At 58.7% G+C, this 14647-nt stretch overlaps 1 protein-coding gene across 1 annotated transcript; it reads right to left on the bottom strand.

Annotated features, from left to right (window-relative positions):
* Nucleotides 1-1205: 1205 nt before the first annotated feature.
* TRIVIDRAFT_203154 (uncharacterized protein) lies at nucleotides 1206-14443 on the bottom strand (the record flags this gene model as incomplete). Its single annotated transcript, XM_014098793.1, has 6 exons — nucleotides 1206-4316; nucleotides 4366-12374; nucleotides 12424-12612; nucleotides 13300-13402; nucleotides 13889-13967; nucleotides 14025-14443. The coding sequence occupies 6 exons, from the start codon at nucleotides 14441-14443 to the stop codon at nucleotides 1206-1208; spliced, it is 11910 nt and encodes a 3969-aa protein (XP_013954268.1).
* Between the last annotated feature and the right edge of the window lie 204 nt (nucleotides 14444-14647).

A 14647-nucleotide genomic window follows, 5' to 3' on the forward strand; every position in this document is an offset into this window, starting at 1 on the left:
CAAACAAAACCAGTTGGGATAATTGGAAATCATTTACTGTGCGACAGTCGACATAAGCCGAAACCAAGTTTGTGCGCCTTGAAATTGGACGGAAGTGGAATCACTTGGAAGAATAAGGACTTGGTCGAATTTCCAAAAATCTATCGACCGTTGTCACATGGAGCCCTTACAACTTCGGTTCATGGAACAAAGATCGCAGCTGGGTATGAGTCGGGCCTTGTTACGCTATTCAAATTCGCGGAAGACGAAGATGGGGGTAACTCGGCAATGTGATGCATTGCTCTCTCAGTTTCGGAGAGAATATTTGAAATATATAGGGAATTTCAATGTATGGTTGCTTGCATAGTCTTGTCACGTGTCTTTAGGTAAAGATCTATCTCGTTCTTCAGCATTTTTTATATCTTTCCATGGAGCGGATTTAAACGTATTTAAAAAAAACGCATTAGTGAGACCTCTCATTGTAGATTATATGCTATAGACCATGTATAATGTATAATAGAAAAGCAAAATATGGACCGACTTGAAGGAAACGTAGTCCATTTCATCAGAGAATTAGCATGTAGTGCAAATCCCGGGACGGGGCGAGTCACACCAGGCAGACGCCACTCCTGCCTGTCCACCCTTCATGGCAGATATATGACACAAAACTTCCAATGAACTGAGATTTCGATGCCAGTATTGTCTTTTGGCTTGTCAGTTGATTTGCTCGGCTAGTGCTGGCGCTGTGGCTGCAGTGAGTATTGGCCTGCAGAGCGCCCTTTCGACGCCTTTTGATGGTTCTAGATAGATGAAATAACAATAGCGAGCCAACTACTATACCGAGTCTCTGCTGATAGCCGCTCCAAGCCGTAGTTGCTGGTCTGGGCAAGAAACCAAGTAGCTTGATAGTATTGGGGCGAAGCCAGTTTTTCATCGACGTAGAAGTTTCTTGAGAAACACGGCATCGTCACTTCCAGTCAAGCTAGAGAATTTGGGTATCTTATTCCATTCCGTGTGCTAGCCACTCTAGACTGTCCGTATGAATACAGCTCAATATAAGCGACCCATTTTTGGGGCGCACATTAGAGATCAAATAATATACACAAAATACAAAAAGATACAAGATATACATGAGAAAAGGAAATTATATAATATATACATATGATACACATAGATACAAGATATACAAGAGAAAAGGAAATTCAGAGCCTCGGCAACAGACAGACCTAGGGAACCTTGACATGCTCAATCTTCTGGCAGTTCGCAGCAACCTCCAGCAACGTTCCCGACGATGGGATCCTGCCACGCAGGTAGACGACCATCTCTGTCCCCGAAGGCGGCAGCTGAGCCGGTTCAATCTCAATCTCGCACCGGCCCGCCTCGCTCATCTCCGCCCCCGCCACGGCCTGGAACGGCACCGTCTCGCACAGCACCGTGGCCTGCACCTGCACCTGCGGGTGCGACCCTGTCCACGTCACCTCGAGCGCCGCGCCGACTCCCTCGACGGCCGTGATCTCCGCCTTGACGTCCCCGAGGCTCCAGGCCCACACGTCCGCGACGAGGGTGTGGTCCGGCAGGTCGTAGTCGTCCGACTCGGCCTGGGTTCGCGGATCGTCACTGTCGGCTCCGGCGGCGTTGACCAGGACGCGGAGGGTACTGCCGTAGTCTGCAGGCGCAAGCTCGAAGCGCAGGACGGCGTGGTCCATGTTGACGGAGCGCGGCGCGATAGGCTCCGTGGTGGAGGAGCCGTCGGCGCCGAGGCGGGTCTTGCGGAGCTGGAAGGTGGAGGACTGAGTCAGGGGCATGCTGGCGCGGACGCTCAGACTGACGATGCCCGAGGCAAGGTCGAAGCTGGAGCTGGAGTCGATGTACACCTCCAGTGGGAAGTCGACCGTGATCGCTGTCCTGGACCAGAGGCAGAGGGCACCGGCGGACTTGGCGCTGACGAGGGCCTCGATCTGCTGGCCCTCCTCGAGCTCGGTGAGGGCCATCATGGTGTTGATCTTGCCCTCCTTGAGCGTCATGTCAGACGTGACCCTGTAGTTGACCGGACGGCCCGTCTCCTTGCGGAGCAGCTTGACGGTGTAGTCCGTCGCGGTGAGGCCGACGCCGGCGTCCCAGACGAGGACGATGTCCTTGTGAAGCATCGAGGCGACCAGGTTGGTGGGCGCCGTGAGGACGGGCAGCTCCTGGACCGAGTCGGCCGTCAGACTCTCGTGATGCAGGTCCGTCGACCAGGGTCGCTGCTTCACGCGAGCCACGACGGGCTTGCTGAAGGCCCGGTCGAGCCCCAGGTCCATCACGTCGATGACAAACTTGCCCGGCCCGTCGTGGGGTATCGAGACGGCCGCCGGGGCGTCGTACAAAACGTCCTTACCATCCTTTGTCACGAGTGACAGGTCCCAGTCGCTGGCGGGCTCCTGCACGGGCGGGAGCTCGACGACAACCCTGGCATTGGCATCCGCGAAGAGCTGGACTCCAGTGGGCGGCTTCAGCCACGGCTTGTGCAGGGCAGTCGTGGGCTTCCAGTCGGTGGACAGGAACTCGAAGCCCTTGTACACGCACCGCATGCGGACCCAAATGTACGCCGTCTCAACATACCGGAACGCCTCGGAAGGGCACTCGAGGATCCGCGCGGGACCTGGGAAGAGGTAGCCGCCCGAGAGGTCCGTGTCCGGTGTGGGCGTCTTGTCCTCGGTGCTCATGTACACCTGCCACTGCACGCCCTGGTAGTCCTCCGGATGCACCCACTTGGGCAGCGGCAGGGCATTGGCTACGTCTACAGTGATGGACGCCTCGTCGGGGGCCTTGAACTTGGCCAAGAGGTCGTAGTCATTTTGGAGGTTCATGCGGTCCTCGATGGCCTTCTTGGCCGACCTGCCCTTGGCCACGGCCTCCGCGATGATGGAGAGGACGTCGTTGTAGCGCGTGACAATTTCCGCGTCGAGGTCTTCCCACTGCTTCCACTTCTTAAGGACGGCGCCGAGGCCGCTGTCGAGGTCGTCGGGCTTGATGCCGTTGATCTCGGTCGCGGCCTGGACGTACATCTTGATGAGGACGAGGAGGCCGGCCGTGTAGTACGGCGGGCCAAGCGGGTGATCCTCGTCCGGCTTCGGCCACTCGTCGTCCGGCAGGCCGTCGGGCGGCGTGGTGTCCGGTGGCGGGTTCTCCGGGACGGGGAAGGGGAGCGGCTTAGGAGGGTCGGGGAGTGGCATGCCGGGGATGGGCGGGATCGGGATGGGAGGAATGGGAGGGATGGGGAGGGGCGGCAGGGGAGGAACAGGGATAGTGATGGGAGGAGGGAAAGGAGGGACCGGGACGGGAGGGATTGGAATCGATGGGAAATCGCCGCCGCCTCCTCCGCCTCCGCCTCCTCCTCCGCCTCCTCCTCCTCCTCCTCCTCCTCCGCCACCGCCGCCTCCTCCACCTCCACCTCCATCTCCACCACCGTCGTTTTCACCATCAGCGTTATCCTTAACGTCGTCCATATCATCACCACCCTTCTTGGCGTCGTCCTTCTTCTTGTCGGTCTCCTCCTCGTGGTCCTTCTTGCCCCTGTCCCTGAGCTTCTTGGTGTCGTCGCCCTCGGGTTCGCGGCAGATGAGCTTCTTGACAATCTCAGGCGCCAGCTCGTCGATGGCGAGGACGCCAACGAGCTTGCCGAGCGTCTTGGGTTCGAGCATCTTGCGGCCAATCTCCTCGAGGTTCTCCTCGCTGAGCACCTTCTCCCAGAGGTACTTGAGGAGGCCGGTGGACGTGGGCTCGAACCCGTCAAAGGGGAGCACAAACTCAAACTGCGTGAGCTCGATGTTGGTACCGATATCCGTCCCCTTGATCTTAATTGAGTAGAGCCAGTCAACGGTGAAGCGGAAGCCCTTGGTGCCCGGTTGCTCCGCGTTCTCCTTGCGCTCGTCCATGTCCTTCTGCCGCATGGCCGGCATGCCGAGCGTGAACTCGAACTGCATCGTGACAAGCTCGTTGATGGCGAAGTCGACGAGGGCACCGCACTTCCCGTCGCTCTCGCTGGCCTTGCGGATGGCCTTGTCAATGTCGAGCGCGACGTTGTCGAGCTGGTCGCCAATACTGGGCGGCGCGGCGTCCATCTTGCCAGAGTCCCAGTAGGCCGTGCGTCGGATCTTCCAGCCGGTGAAGCCCCAGCGGCCGTCGGCGTACCAGAAGTTGATAGTCGGGTTCGGGTAGCTAAGGATGGTGCCGTCGTACTCGGCCGTGCCCTCAAGCTTACGGTCCGTCTTAGAGGCAGCCGACTTATAGTCGAGCTTAAAGTAGATCTTATTGAATTCGAGGAGCTGGATGCCGCTCTCGACGCTGTACTTGGTCTGGGGGGTGTTAGTGACAGTCCAAGAAAAAAAGGGGGGTGAGACCTACTCCATCCGTGGTGTCGAGGCTGAGTGTCAGACCGTTAATGTTCTTATCTGGGTACGAGGTTAGCTTGATGAGGCTGAGGTCGAGCTCGTCCGTGTACGAGCCGCTGAGGACGAGACCCTTGCGCTTAGGCATGATCTGCATCAAGACGGAGATGGGCCGCTCAAACACCCTGAAGAGACCGTACAGGTAGAACCCGGGCGGGTACTTCCTATCCCCGACGGCGACGGGCGCGTCGGTCCGGTTGTAGCTCATGTACGCCTCCTCAATCTCAAAGTCGTCCCAGTCCTCCGGCCAGGAGCCCGGCTGCTCGTCCGCCGCGGGGCTCGGCGTGATGAGGTCCCCGTAGATCTCCGTCATCTTGACGTTGCCCGACTGCTTCTCTGTCGCCACGAGCTCATCACCTGTGGGGAGTGCGTCGAGGACCTTGCGGGTGAACTCGACAACGCCGACGACGGGCTTGCCCTGCTCGAAGTGGATGAGACCGAGGATCCGGGCCTGGGAGGTGTCGCTGCCGATGAGGACGGAGCCGTAGATTGTGCACTCCCTCTGCACGGCGCCACCGGCGGAAGCGCGCGTCGAGGAGCCGCGGATCCCGAGCTTCTCAAGCCTGACGTTGAACATGCCGCCAAAGGGGTTCTGCACGCTCTCGCTGGAGGTCTTGCCCGCGGCGACGGCGTACGAGGTGACCGTCTCGGTCATGGCGAGCTCGACCTGGAAGTTGAGCTCCTGCTTGGGCTCCTTGTCCGAGAGGAGGAGCTTGAGGTCGGCGTCGAGGAGGAGCTCCTTCTTGGCCGGGAGGTACACGCCCGCGCCGTTGATGGTGACGACACCGTCGAAGATCTGTAGGTTGCGGATGTTAATGCCATACGTTGTTTGGTGGTCGTCCGCTTGCAAGGCCGCGGGCACGACATGCGCGTAGAGTCTGATGGTGGGAGCCTTATCGACGTCTGTGACAGCGTTCGAGGCGTCGAGGGCAATGACACTCGTCATTTCTCGCTTATCAGACTGTCTGATGTCAATATCGGCAACGAACCACGTTCCCTGCTTCATCTCCGTGTTCTCATCGACGCCCTCGAAGAGTTTAAGGGCCGTCCTCGCTGGCGCCGCCTTCAGGGGGTCTAGCCGGTCATCGTCGGGCTCGTCCAGTTCCTCCTCGGACTTGATAACACCCGAGACGTCCTCCCTGAGCTCCTTGAGCGTCGTATCGTAGCCAATGACCTGCACGGAGAGGCGCGAGATATTGAACTGGTCGGCCGCCTCCTCCTTAGTCTCGGACCAGAGACGGCCGAGGTCCGTCGCCTCGAGGAAGAAGATGTACTTGCGCTCCTTCTTTGGCGGGTCAGCCGTGGCATCCGTGACGATCTCCTTGCCGAGCAGCAGGGCGCCGCCGTAGTCTTGGATCACGGCCGTGAAGAGGATCTGCCTGGTATTAAAGTCGGCAGAGAAGAAGAGCTGCGACTCCTCCGTAAAGCTCAGCGACTCCTGGAAGTCCGGCACCGACTTCTTCCACGTGCCCTCGGCGGCGGCCACGTCGTCCGTCACCTGCTCGAAAACGGCAATGTCCCCAACGCCGCTGCCGTCTTTGCGCAGGAGCGCCGTGACGCGCGCGTTGCCCTTGGGCCCGATGGAAAGCTCCGCGTCGGCCGAGTAGCCCTTGAAGGCGAAGTGGCCGCGCAGGTACGCCTCGTACACCGAATCGAAGCGCGTCTGCTGGCCTGCCTGGAACGCGCCCTCGGTGTACTTGAAGAGCGCGCCGATCTTCTGCAGGTCCACGTCGACACCGCAGACGTCGCCGTGCCAGAGCTCGTCGCCCGAGGCCCAGACCTCGATCTTGGTCGTCGGCTGGAGGCGGATGCGCGCGCCGAGCGTGTTGGGCTTGACCATGGTCTTGGAGAGCTTGAGGTCGGGGGGAAGGTTGAGGAGCTCCTTGCCAAAGGAGGACGAGTCGGCAAGGACGTCCATGTTGACGTCGTCGGGCTTGGAGTCCTTGACGGCCTTGTTGTACGGCTTGGAGAGGACGTCGGCGAGGCCGGCCTGGGCGTAGAAGACGTCCTCGGTCTTGTCCTTGCCGATCGTCTGGCGGAGGTAGGCGAGCTCAAGCAGAATATCACCAATCTTAAACTTACCGTAGAGGACGGCGCTGAGGCCGGTCTTTTTGGTAGCCTCGTCGGCAGCATCAGCAGAGTAGGTGAGGTCTAAGACAACGTCGAGGATATCAATATCCGGGCTCGTGACGAGGTCGATGCTCCCTTGCGTATGCGCCGCGACGTGGAAGGTCTTTAATGCCAGGCTCTTCTTGGTCTCGGGCTCCGTCGTCTCGGGGTGTGTAAGCTCGCCCTCCACGGCGTCGATGACCACGTTGAAGGCGCGGGGGAACTTTTCCGGGCGGACAAAGTCGACGTCGGCATCGGTCCAGTTGAAGAGGCTCAGGAGCCCGCCGAGGGTGAGCGAGTTGGCCTCGACGGGGTAGATGCCAAAGGAGAGCGTCTTGTCATCGGTGGTCGTGACGGAGCGGATGATAATCTTTGTCTTGAGGGCGACGGCGCCGGCCGACTCTTTGGCGAGGACGGCCACGATGTCGAGTCTGCTCTTGACCACGTCCGAACTGTCACCGTCACTGCCACTGCCATCCTGACCGTCAGTCAGAGCCGGGCTTCCCTCGGCGTCATAGACAACCATGACCTCCCTGAGGACAATACGTTGGACCTCGACGACGGACTCGTCAGCGATGTGAAAGTCAAAGTGCATGATGTCCAGGCCGTCCTTCGTCTTGAAGCCAATGGACGAGCCCTTGAGTTGCAGCGTGTCTACGACTGGCTTGATTATGCTTAGACCGGGAAACGCCGCGGGCAGACAGGCGCTTAGCATCTGGCCGATGGTCACGGGCCTCACCGGCAGCAGAGCTGCGACGAGCGTGTTCTTGACGCTGTCGTATACGATACTCGCCTGCAGGTCCCCGTCCCCGAGCATGTACGCGCTCAGGCTGATCTGCTTCTGGCCGACCCTCTTGCCGTCCTCGCCGACGACCCAGCGCACGTCGAACATAAACTCGACGCCATTGAACTCGAGCCCGCCGACAGTAATCTTGGGGTGGTACAGCTTGACGAAGAACGCGTCGAGCGTTAGGGGTTTGCCAGCGACGCTGGGGCTCGTGACGGCGTAGAGTGACTGGAGCTCCGTGAGGAGGACCTGCCCGACGATGGGGAGGTCGTCATATGTGCCGAGATGCAGGCCGGTGAGGATGTTCTGCAGCGTCACGGCGCCGGCGCGTGTCTCGTCGACGGTGAGCCAGAGCTCGCCCTGGCTCGTGACGGTAGGCGTCTTGACGTCGACGTAGATGGTCGTTAGCGGGCTCGGCAGGTAGACGGCGCCGTAGGCCTCAACCTGGATCTCGTCGTAGTTGGTGATAAGGATCTCGACATCGACTAGGGAGACGGCGCCGGGGACGAGCTCGAACTTGGGAAGCCAGACGCCTGCGCTCCAGTCGCCGAAGCGCCACTTGCCCTCCTCGTGGACGAGGCCGCCCGAGACGTGCTTCACGTAGACGCCGCTCAGGGCCGAGTCGATAAAGGGCACAGACTCGCCTATAGACTTGGTGATGTCTCCCAGGCCGACAGTGTCCGCAATCTCGGCGAGTGACAGGCCCCGCGAGCCGCCAAGCCAGAGGTCCAGGCGGTACTCGTAGTCGCCCTTGCGCACGAGCGGGATAGCAGACAGCCTCGTGCCTACGGTGTACCTCTTGCTGTCTTTGCTCGATGTCAGCTCGAGCCCAAAGTCGACGTCCACACGCACGCGCCGTTGGTCCTGATCAAAGGGGCTCGCGATGTTGACGCTGATCTGCGGGTCCTGGAACGTCGTGGGCTTGAAGCCGAGCGGTAGGACGTCGATCCAGCTCTCGAGCTCGGCGGTGAAGAAGATACGGTCGAGGACGACGTCAGTCTCAAGGCGGCCGTACTGGCTGAGGACGAAGCCTATAGAGCCCGGCGCGAGGTTCAGGCTGTCAACGGCGTGCGCGGGCGTGTCGTCGTCGTCCTCAGTCGTGCTGAATGAGGGCAGCTTGACGCCGTCGAGGGCCGCGATGCCTTCATTCTTGCCGAGGGCGCCGAGAAGCTTGTCTAGGGAGGAGCCCTCGCTAAGGAGAAAGCAGGCTTCCTTGGTGTGCGAGGTGGAGGAGAGGCTGATGGCCATCTGGAGGTCTACGGCGACGGCGTCGAGAGCCGGGAAGCAGAAGGAGACGTCAGCGAGGAGGGTGACCCGCTCTGTGGACATCCTCGCGTCTGCCACTTCAATAGTGAGCGTCTTAATCTTGATCTGGAACCCGCTCAGCGTGAGCCCCTCGTCGAAGAGTGCCTTATCGGCCACGCTGTTGAGGTCGCAGATGATGCGCGTGTTGCGGATGTACACCTGCCCCGTGGGCGTATACTCTGCCTTACCGGGCGACAGGTACCAGTCCGGCTTGAGATCGACCAGCCCCCTGAGCATCACCAGTCTCGTCGGGATCCTGTCGTACACCATCTCGATGGCCGTCTCGTGGCTCCCCAGCACGGCGCCGAGGGTCTGCACCATGGTGGCCTGCGTGAGGTCCGCCTCGGACCAGCCCATGGCCGTGAGTGCGCGCGCGAGCAGCTCCGGCCCCGTGGCGTTGTGCAGCACCTTGTACATGACGAGCCGGTTGGTAGAGTCGAGGTCCTCGCTCGACTCCTGCGTCGTGACGACCATGCCCACGCGCAGTGTCTGGTCCACGCGGGCCTCGAGCACGACGGATGCGTCCACGACGGGCGCCGGCTCGCCGCCGGAGAGACTCAGCGCGGCGCCCTCGGGCAGCTTGAGCTGCAGCTTGGCCGAGTCAGTCGTGATGGCGAGCTGGTCATCGGTGTACTGTATCCAGGTGTTCTTAAGGTCATCGTAGTCGACGGTGTAGTCAAGGACAGCCTTCTCAACACCGGCCGAGGCGAACTTAAGTCTGCCGAGGTCGTTGCCGCTGACCATGCCCTTGAGGATGTCCCGCGTGGTCACCATGTCCTCCTTCTTAAGCCGCGCGGCCGCGAAGAAGTCGTCAAAGGTGCTCCGGGGGGCTACGTCCGTGTTTGTAGCCGCCGCTGCGGATGAAGATGCCGCCATGTTGGACACGGCCATGTTGCTGTAGAGCATGTTGCCACTCTCAGCCTGGCGGGCAACAGTGCCCTGAGCACCACTGGCAATACCGCCGATACCACCGCCATTACCGTCGTCGTCGTTATCATCATCGTCATCCAGGCCGTCGAGGTCGACAATGGTGCCCGCGGAAGAGACGGTTGTATCGGAGAGGGTCAGGTTGGCAAAATTCATGGCCACCATCTGCGCAAACTGCGGCTCGATGGGCGAGAAGCGAAACGACGCAGGCTCCGCGCCAGCATCCTCGTCGTCGTCGTAGTCGTTGACGTCGAGCTGGCCGTTGTTGAGGTAGAAGGCCTTTAGTTGGTCGTTTTCGTCGAGCCACATAACCTGGTACAGCGAGTCAGTGAGCACGCCGACGCGCTTGACCCAGATGACGACGCGCTCGACCGACGTCGGCGTCTGCGAGAGGAACAGCGCGTTCATCCTCTTGTCGTCCACGGCCTGGTCGTACTCGTACGACTCGCGCACGCGGAGCTGCGTGCGGTCGTCCGTCAGGTCCGGGTTGAACCTAAGCGTGCCCTGCCGCTGGGTGAGCTTGACGAACTTCTGCGTGTCTGGGGACTGCAGCTCGAAGACGGTGGCCGTGGAACGGAGCATGGCATCCCAGGCCGAGACGTTCTCCAGCTTGTCGTCTCGCGTCTTGCAGACGACGGCCCAGTCCCCCCACTGGCCGACCTCCTCAAGCACGCGTGTCGTGCGTCCAAAGTCGTGGATGCCAGACACAAAGTTGCCCGCGGCATCCCTCGGCACATTGGCGGCGTCGAGACGGTCGATGCCGCGCTCGTTGAGATACTCCTGAGTGACGGGCGGGTTCGCCGTTAGGCTCATGGTGTGCTCCGTGTGCGGGTAACGGATGATGAGGTTCGTCCCCAGCACGTCCGTGTCGAGGTTGACGAAGCGGCACATGGACAAAAATTCGTCCTTCTTGAAGCTTGCCGGGTTCGTCACGTAGAGCGTCGCGAAGCGGCCCATTTGTCGCAGCGCCCATGCAAGGCCGACGAGGACCTCGACGTTGGGGTGGCCGTGCTCGTGGAAGTTTGCGCTCACGACGTAGGCGTCGGCCGTGAAGGACCGGAAGAAGGCCTGCGTCCGGCCGAGCTTCCTGATGTCGTTGTAGAGGTCCGTCCAGATGCCCTTGTTTACGCCGCCCTGCTTGCCTCCCCACCACGCCGCCCACCAGTCCCGCACGTCGCCCCAGCGCACGGCATTGGCCTGCGTCCGCGGCTGGTTGACGATGGCCAGGTTCGGGGCCGTGTTGGTGTTCATCTTCTGCTTCTTCCACAGGTCGTCAGGGGTATGGATCGGGTCATTATTGCGCGTGGCTCGCACCTCCCGGGTTGGGAGGTCCAGCGGCTTCTTGAAGTACTTGCCGTTCTCGACGCTGTCGACGAGTGAATCCCAGCTGTCCCACGGGTCCGGTAGGGCCCTGTCCTGGTTGCCGATGGTGACCGTGAAGCCGGGGATCGCCACCGGCGCCTCCAGGTCCATAACGGCCGTCCGGTACTTCAGGTGGCGCTCCACCAGGGCCGCCTCGACGGCCTGCAGGCCGGCGTCCTGGATCTTGACATGGAGGTTGTACTTTATCCGGAGGTGCTTAAGGCCGGCCAAGCCGTGCTCGCGACCCATCTGGGTGTGCGCTTCGGGCGTCAGGAGCAGCTGATTTGCGTGGTTTGCGTGATTGGGGTCCTCCCGGGCCTTCTTGTTCGTTGCGATAAGCGTCATCATAAGACACGTCTCCTTAACCACGTTCATGATCGCCGCCGTAAAGTCACCTGGCTGTCCCGCTGCGGGCGTGATCTCGCTGTCCTCCCTGCTACCGTGGTGCGAGATCTTGTAGATGGAGAAGTGCCGGACGTTCGTCGGAGGGTAGACGCCGCCGTTCATCCAGTAGTTGATGACGTTGCCGTTGTTGTCACCCGTCAGGTAGATGCCACTCCCCGCCGCCGCCGTCCGAAGGCGCTGGATGGGCACATGGATGAGCAGACTCGAGAAATTGAGATTGTCCTTCTCAGACCGGTTCATGTGGTACTGTAGCTTCCTCTCGAGGACCCATTCCTTGACGGCGTAGATGGGCGACCAGAGATCCGCCCACGTCATGTCCGGCGTTAATACGCCGACTTGGTTCGCCACAGGCGCGAGATGCCTCACGCACAGGATCGTCTCGTCGCCGTTGGCATGCAGCGGCGGGAACTCGATGGTGCCGCCCTCAAAGTTGCCCCTCTGCCAGGCCACCTGCCCGTCCCCCGCCAGCCTCAACTCCGGCGTCACGTTGTTTGGGTTGCCCGGCTCGCACAGCTTGTACCACAGCGTCGACACGTGCTTGTTCCCGCCCTTCTCCTCGAACGCCGGGAAGATGAAGCCGTTGTTCGCCTCGATCCGGACGTACGCCTGCCCCAGCCGGAGCAGCTTCCACAAGCCCTCGTTGTGGTCCGCGTGCAGGTGGGAGTTGACGACGGCGTGCAACTCGATGGCGTCGGTCGTCGGGTGGTCCATCTTGTCGTGCCAAATGTCCCGCGCCGCGGACCGGTAGAAGCGCGAGTACGGACGGGGCAGGCCGCCGCCGCCGCCTGTGCCTCCCGCGCCCGCGGGCCCGCCGTCCATGGCGTAGAGCTTCTGCTGCTGGTTGTTGGCCGTCTCGAACTGGACGTACATGGCGTCGCCGCGCCCGGCGTACACCACGTGCAGGATGGGCAGCGCGGGGTTCGCCATGGTGACTGGTGTGTGTGTAGTTGTTGTATTAGGTGGTTGTGTTTCTGGTGGACTGTCCTCTCGGTGAACAGAGGGCGAGTCTGTGGTTGTTTCCTGCTGAGTCTCCTCTTCTGGCTCTTGGTTCCTCTGCGAGATGGACTCGTCTAAGTTGTTCTTAGTAGAGCGTCGGATACATTGTCTTGGATGGCTCACCTCTGTCTGCTGCGCTCTCAGTGTCTTCGAGATCGACTTCAATCTCGTCTTCGACCTCGTCTTCAACCTCGTCTTCAAGGTCAGGGGCCCACTGATCTACAAGTGAGGACTCAGGGACCTCTCGTCTCGGCGACGGAGAGCGCTCCCTGGGTTCAGCGAGCGGAGCAGTCTGCGGTGGTTGCTCAAGCTCTGGAGGATGATTCTCCAGCAGCGGATTTGACTCTGCCTCTCAATCAGCGGCAATCCTCCCCTCCTCACTCACAATGGCAGAAATACCTGTCTCGGGATTGTCCTCTGACCGGCCTCTCTCAGTGTTCGCTGGCTTCCTCGCACACAGGCAGCAGCAACAAAACGAGAGCATTCATAGCGGCCGAAATCGAGTTACCCAGCACAGCCATACCGAGCCAGAACCAAGACTCTTCCATAATATAAGGATTTTCTTCTTTTCCTTATGCCACAACACTTAGAATGTACACCTGCGAACGCGCGCACTGCGCAAACGCAAACGCCCACATGCTCCCGTCCCGTCCCTTGCATTACTAGCCCGCCACTATTGCCATTTGCTGCAGAGGAAAAGGTTCCGGATGATGGTCTACACGGTTCAGCTGGCCAATATTGCGGTTCAGCTGCCAATATTGCGGCCTGGCGTATCGCAGAACGGCTTAGCGACTCCCCTCTCGAGCCAAAGAGGGAAAGCAGTCCGTAAGAGGAACGCTGAACCGCAGGGGTCCTGCGAGCATCCCCATTTGATCCCGTTCTGGGGCTGGAGCTGAGGAAGAGACGCTTGATCTTGGGCGAGTTCTGGTCTGGCGCGTTGCATCACGGTAATGAGGAAATTGGCTGGGCAATATTGACAGTGACATGCTGGCTGCAAACCTGCAGAGGAGAGACCCTCTTTGCCAAGTTCACGGGGCCAGACTGGACGAGCCATTGGGCGCTTGTTTCGAGGGGCAAAACGGTCGTTGATTTTGATAGCAGTCTGTGCGGGAAATATTTAAGTTAGCTGCTGTACTGCAGCTGTATTGTTTTAAGAATAAAGCTATTACAGGTAGCTAAGGTGTATTGTAAAAAGATTCTTTATTTAGTTTTTTTTCTCTAATCTCAAAAATGTTTTTTTATATTACTAAGCTAGGCTTTACTTAGCTTAATTACTAAACTTAGTTATAAGTTGTGAATTAATGAAATGTTTTTAAGATCTTTTTTTCAAGCTTTAATTTGGTAATCTCTTGTTAATTAACTATGAGGTCTTACGAACAATAAACATATAAGTTGAATTCCGGTTGATTTAAGTTGAAAATAGCTATAGTTGCCATCTAGCTAACTTCCCGCGGCCCGTAGTAGAATCCCCCACCCCCCGCCCCAAAATCTTCTAAGACAGTGACTAATAGATTCCCATGTTCCTGATAGTAACAAAAACATTGTGCTAATTAGTGGCTATATGGCTTCCGTTGAGGCATTAAAATACGCAGCTTCCACCAGCATGGGTGAGATGGGCATTTAAAGCGAGACCACTATCGCCGTGGCAAATTCCCTCTCCTCCAAAGCTATTTTCTAATTAGCCAACAACACATAATCAGTTATGATGTCCTTATTATACTCACAAAGGGACACTATCACTCCCAATGCCATTACTTCCAACGCCACACTCATTGTAGGCAATGTAGTTGACAACCCATGCTGCTTCCCCCATACTCAAGTGTGTATTTTCAAACAGATAGTTGTTTGTAATACATATCTTTGCGCTGCCGTATTCAGAAGACCAAGTGCCACCCCATTGCGGGAGAGGAACCAGTGTATCCCAGCCGCCCATACCATTGATTTGGCTTATAAGTCCCTGGATATCATTAGGAGTAACAGGCCGTGTCGTGGTGCCCTCGGGAGGGATTCCGTAGCCGCAGTTCAACCTCTTGGAAATATGGATATCGGACATGTTCGTGGATGTATCAGAATTAACCTTAGCAGTGGGAGCTGCAAAAGCCGCAGGCAAAACCAATAGAGCAGAAACGATAGAAAAGATCATCTTGATGATTATAGTACTTGAACGAAGAGCTTAGAATAGTGATTTGTTGGAATGTAGTGAGAATAAGGAGATCTTACAGTGGTGAATCCTTTCTTTATATAGGCGATTGAACTTTGCTTCTCTGTAGTCTAACGGCATCATGTCTAAAAATAAGGCATGAATATGATGCTTGATAAAATAAGATTAACAAACTGTGGAGTGGAT

The sequence above is a fragment of the Trichoderma virens genome (genome assembly GCF_000170995.1).
Source record: "Trichoderma virens Gv29-8 chromosome Unknown TRIVIscaffold_81, whole genome shotgun sequence".
Taxonomy (NCBI): Eukaryota; Fungi; Ascomycota; class Sordariomycetes; order Hypocreales; family Hypocreaceae; genus Trichoderma; species Trichoderma virens.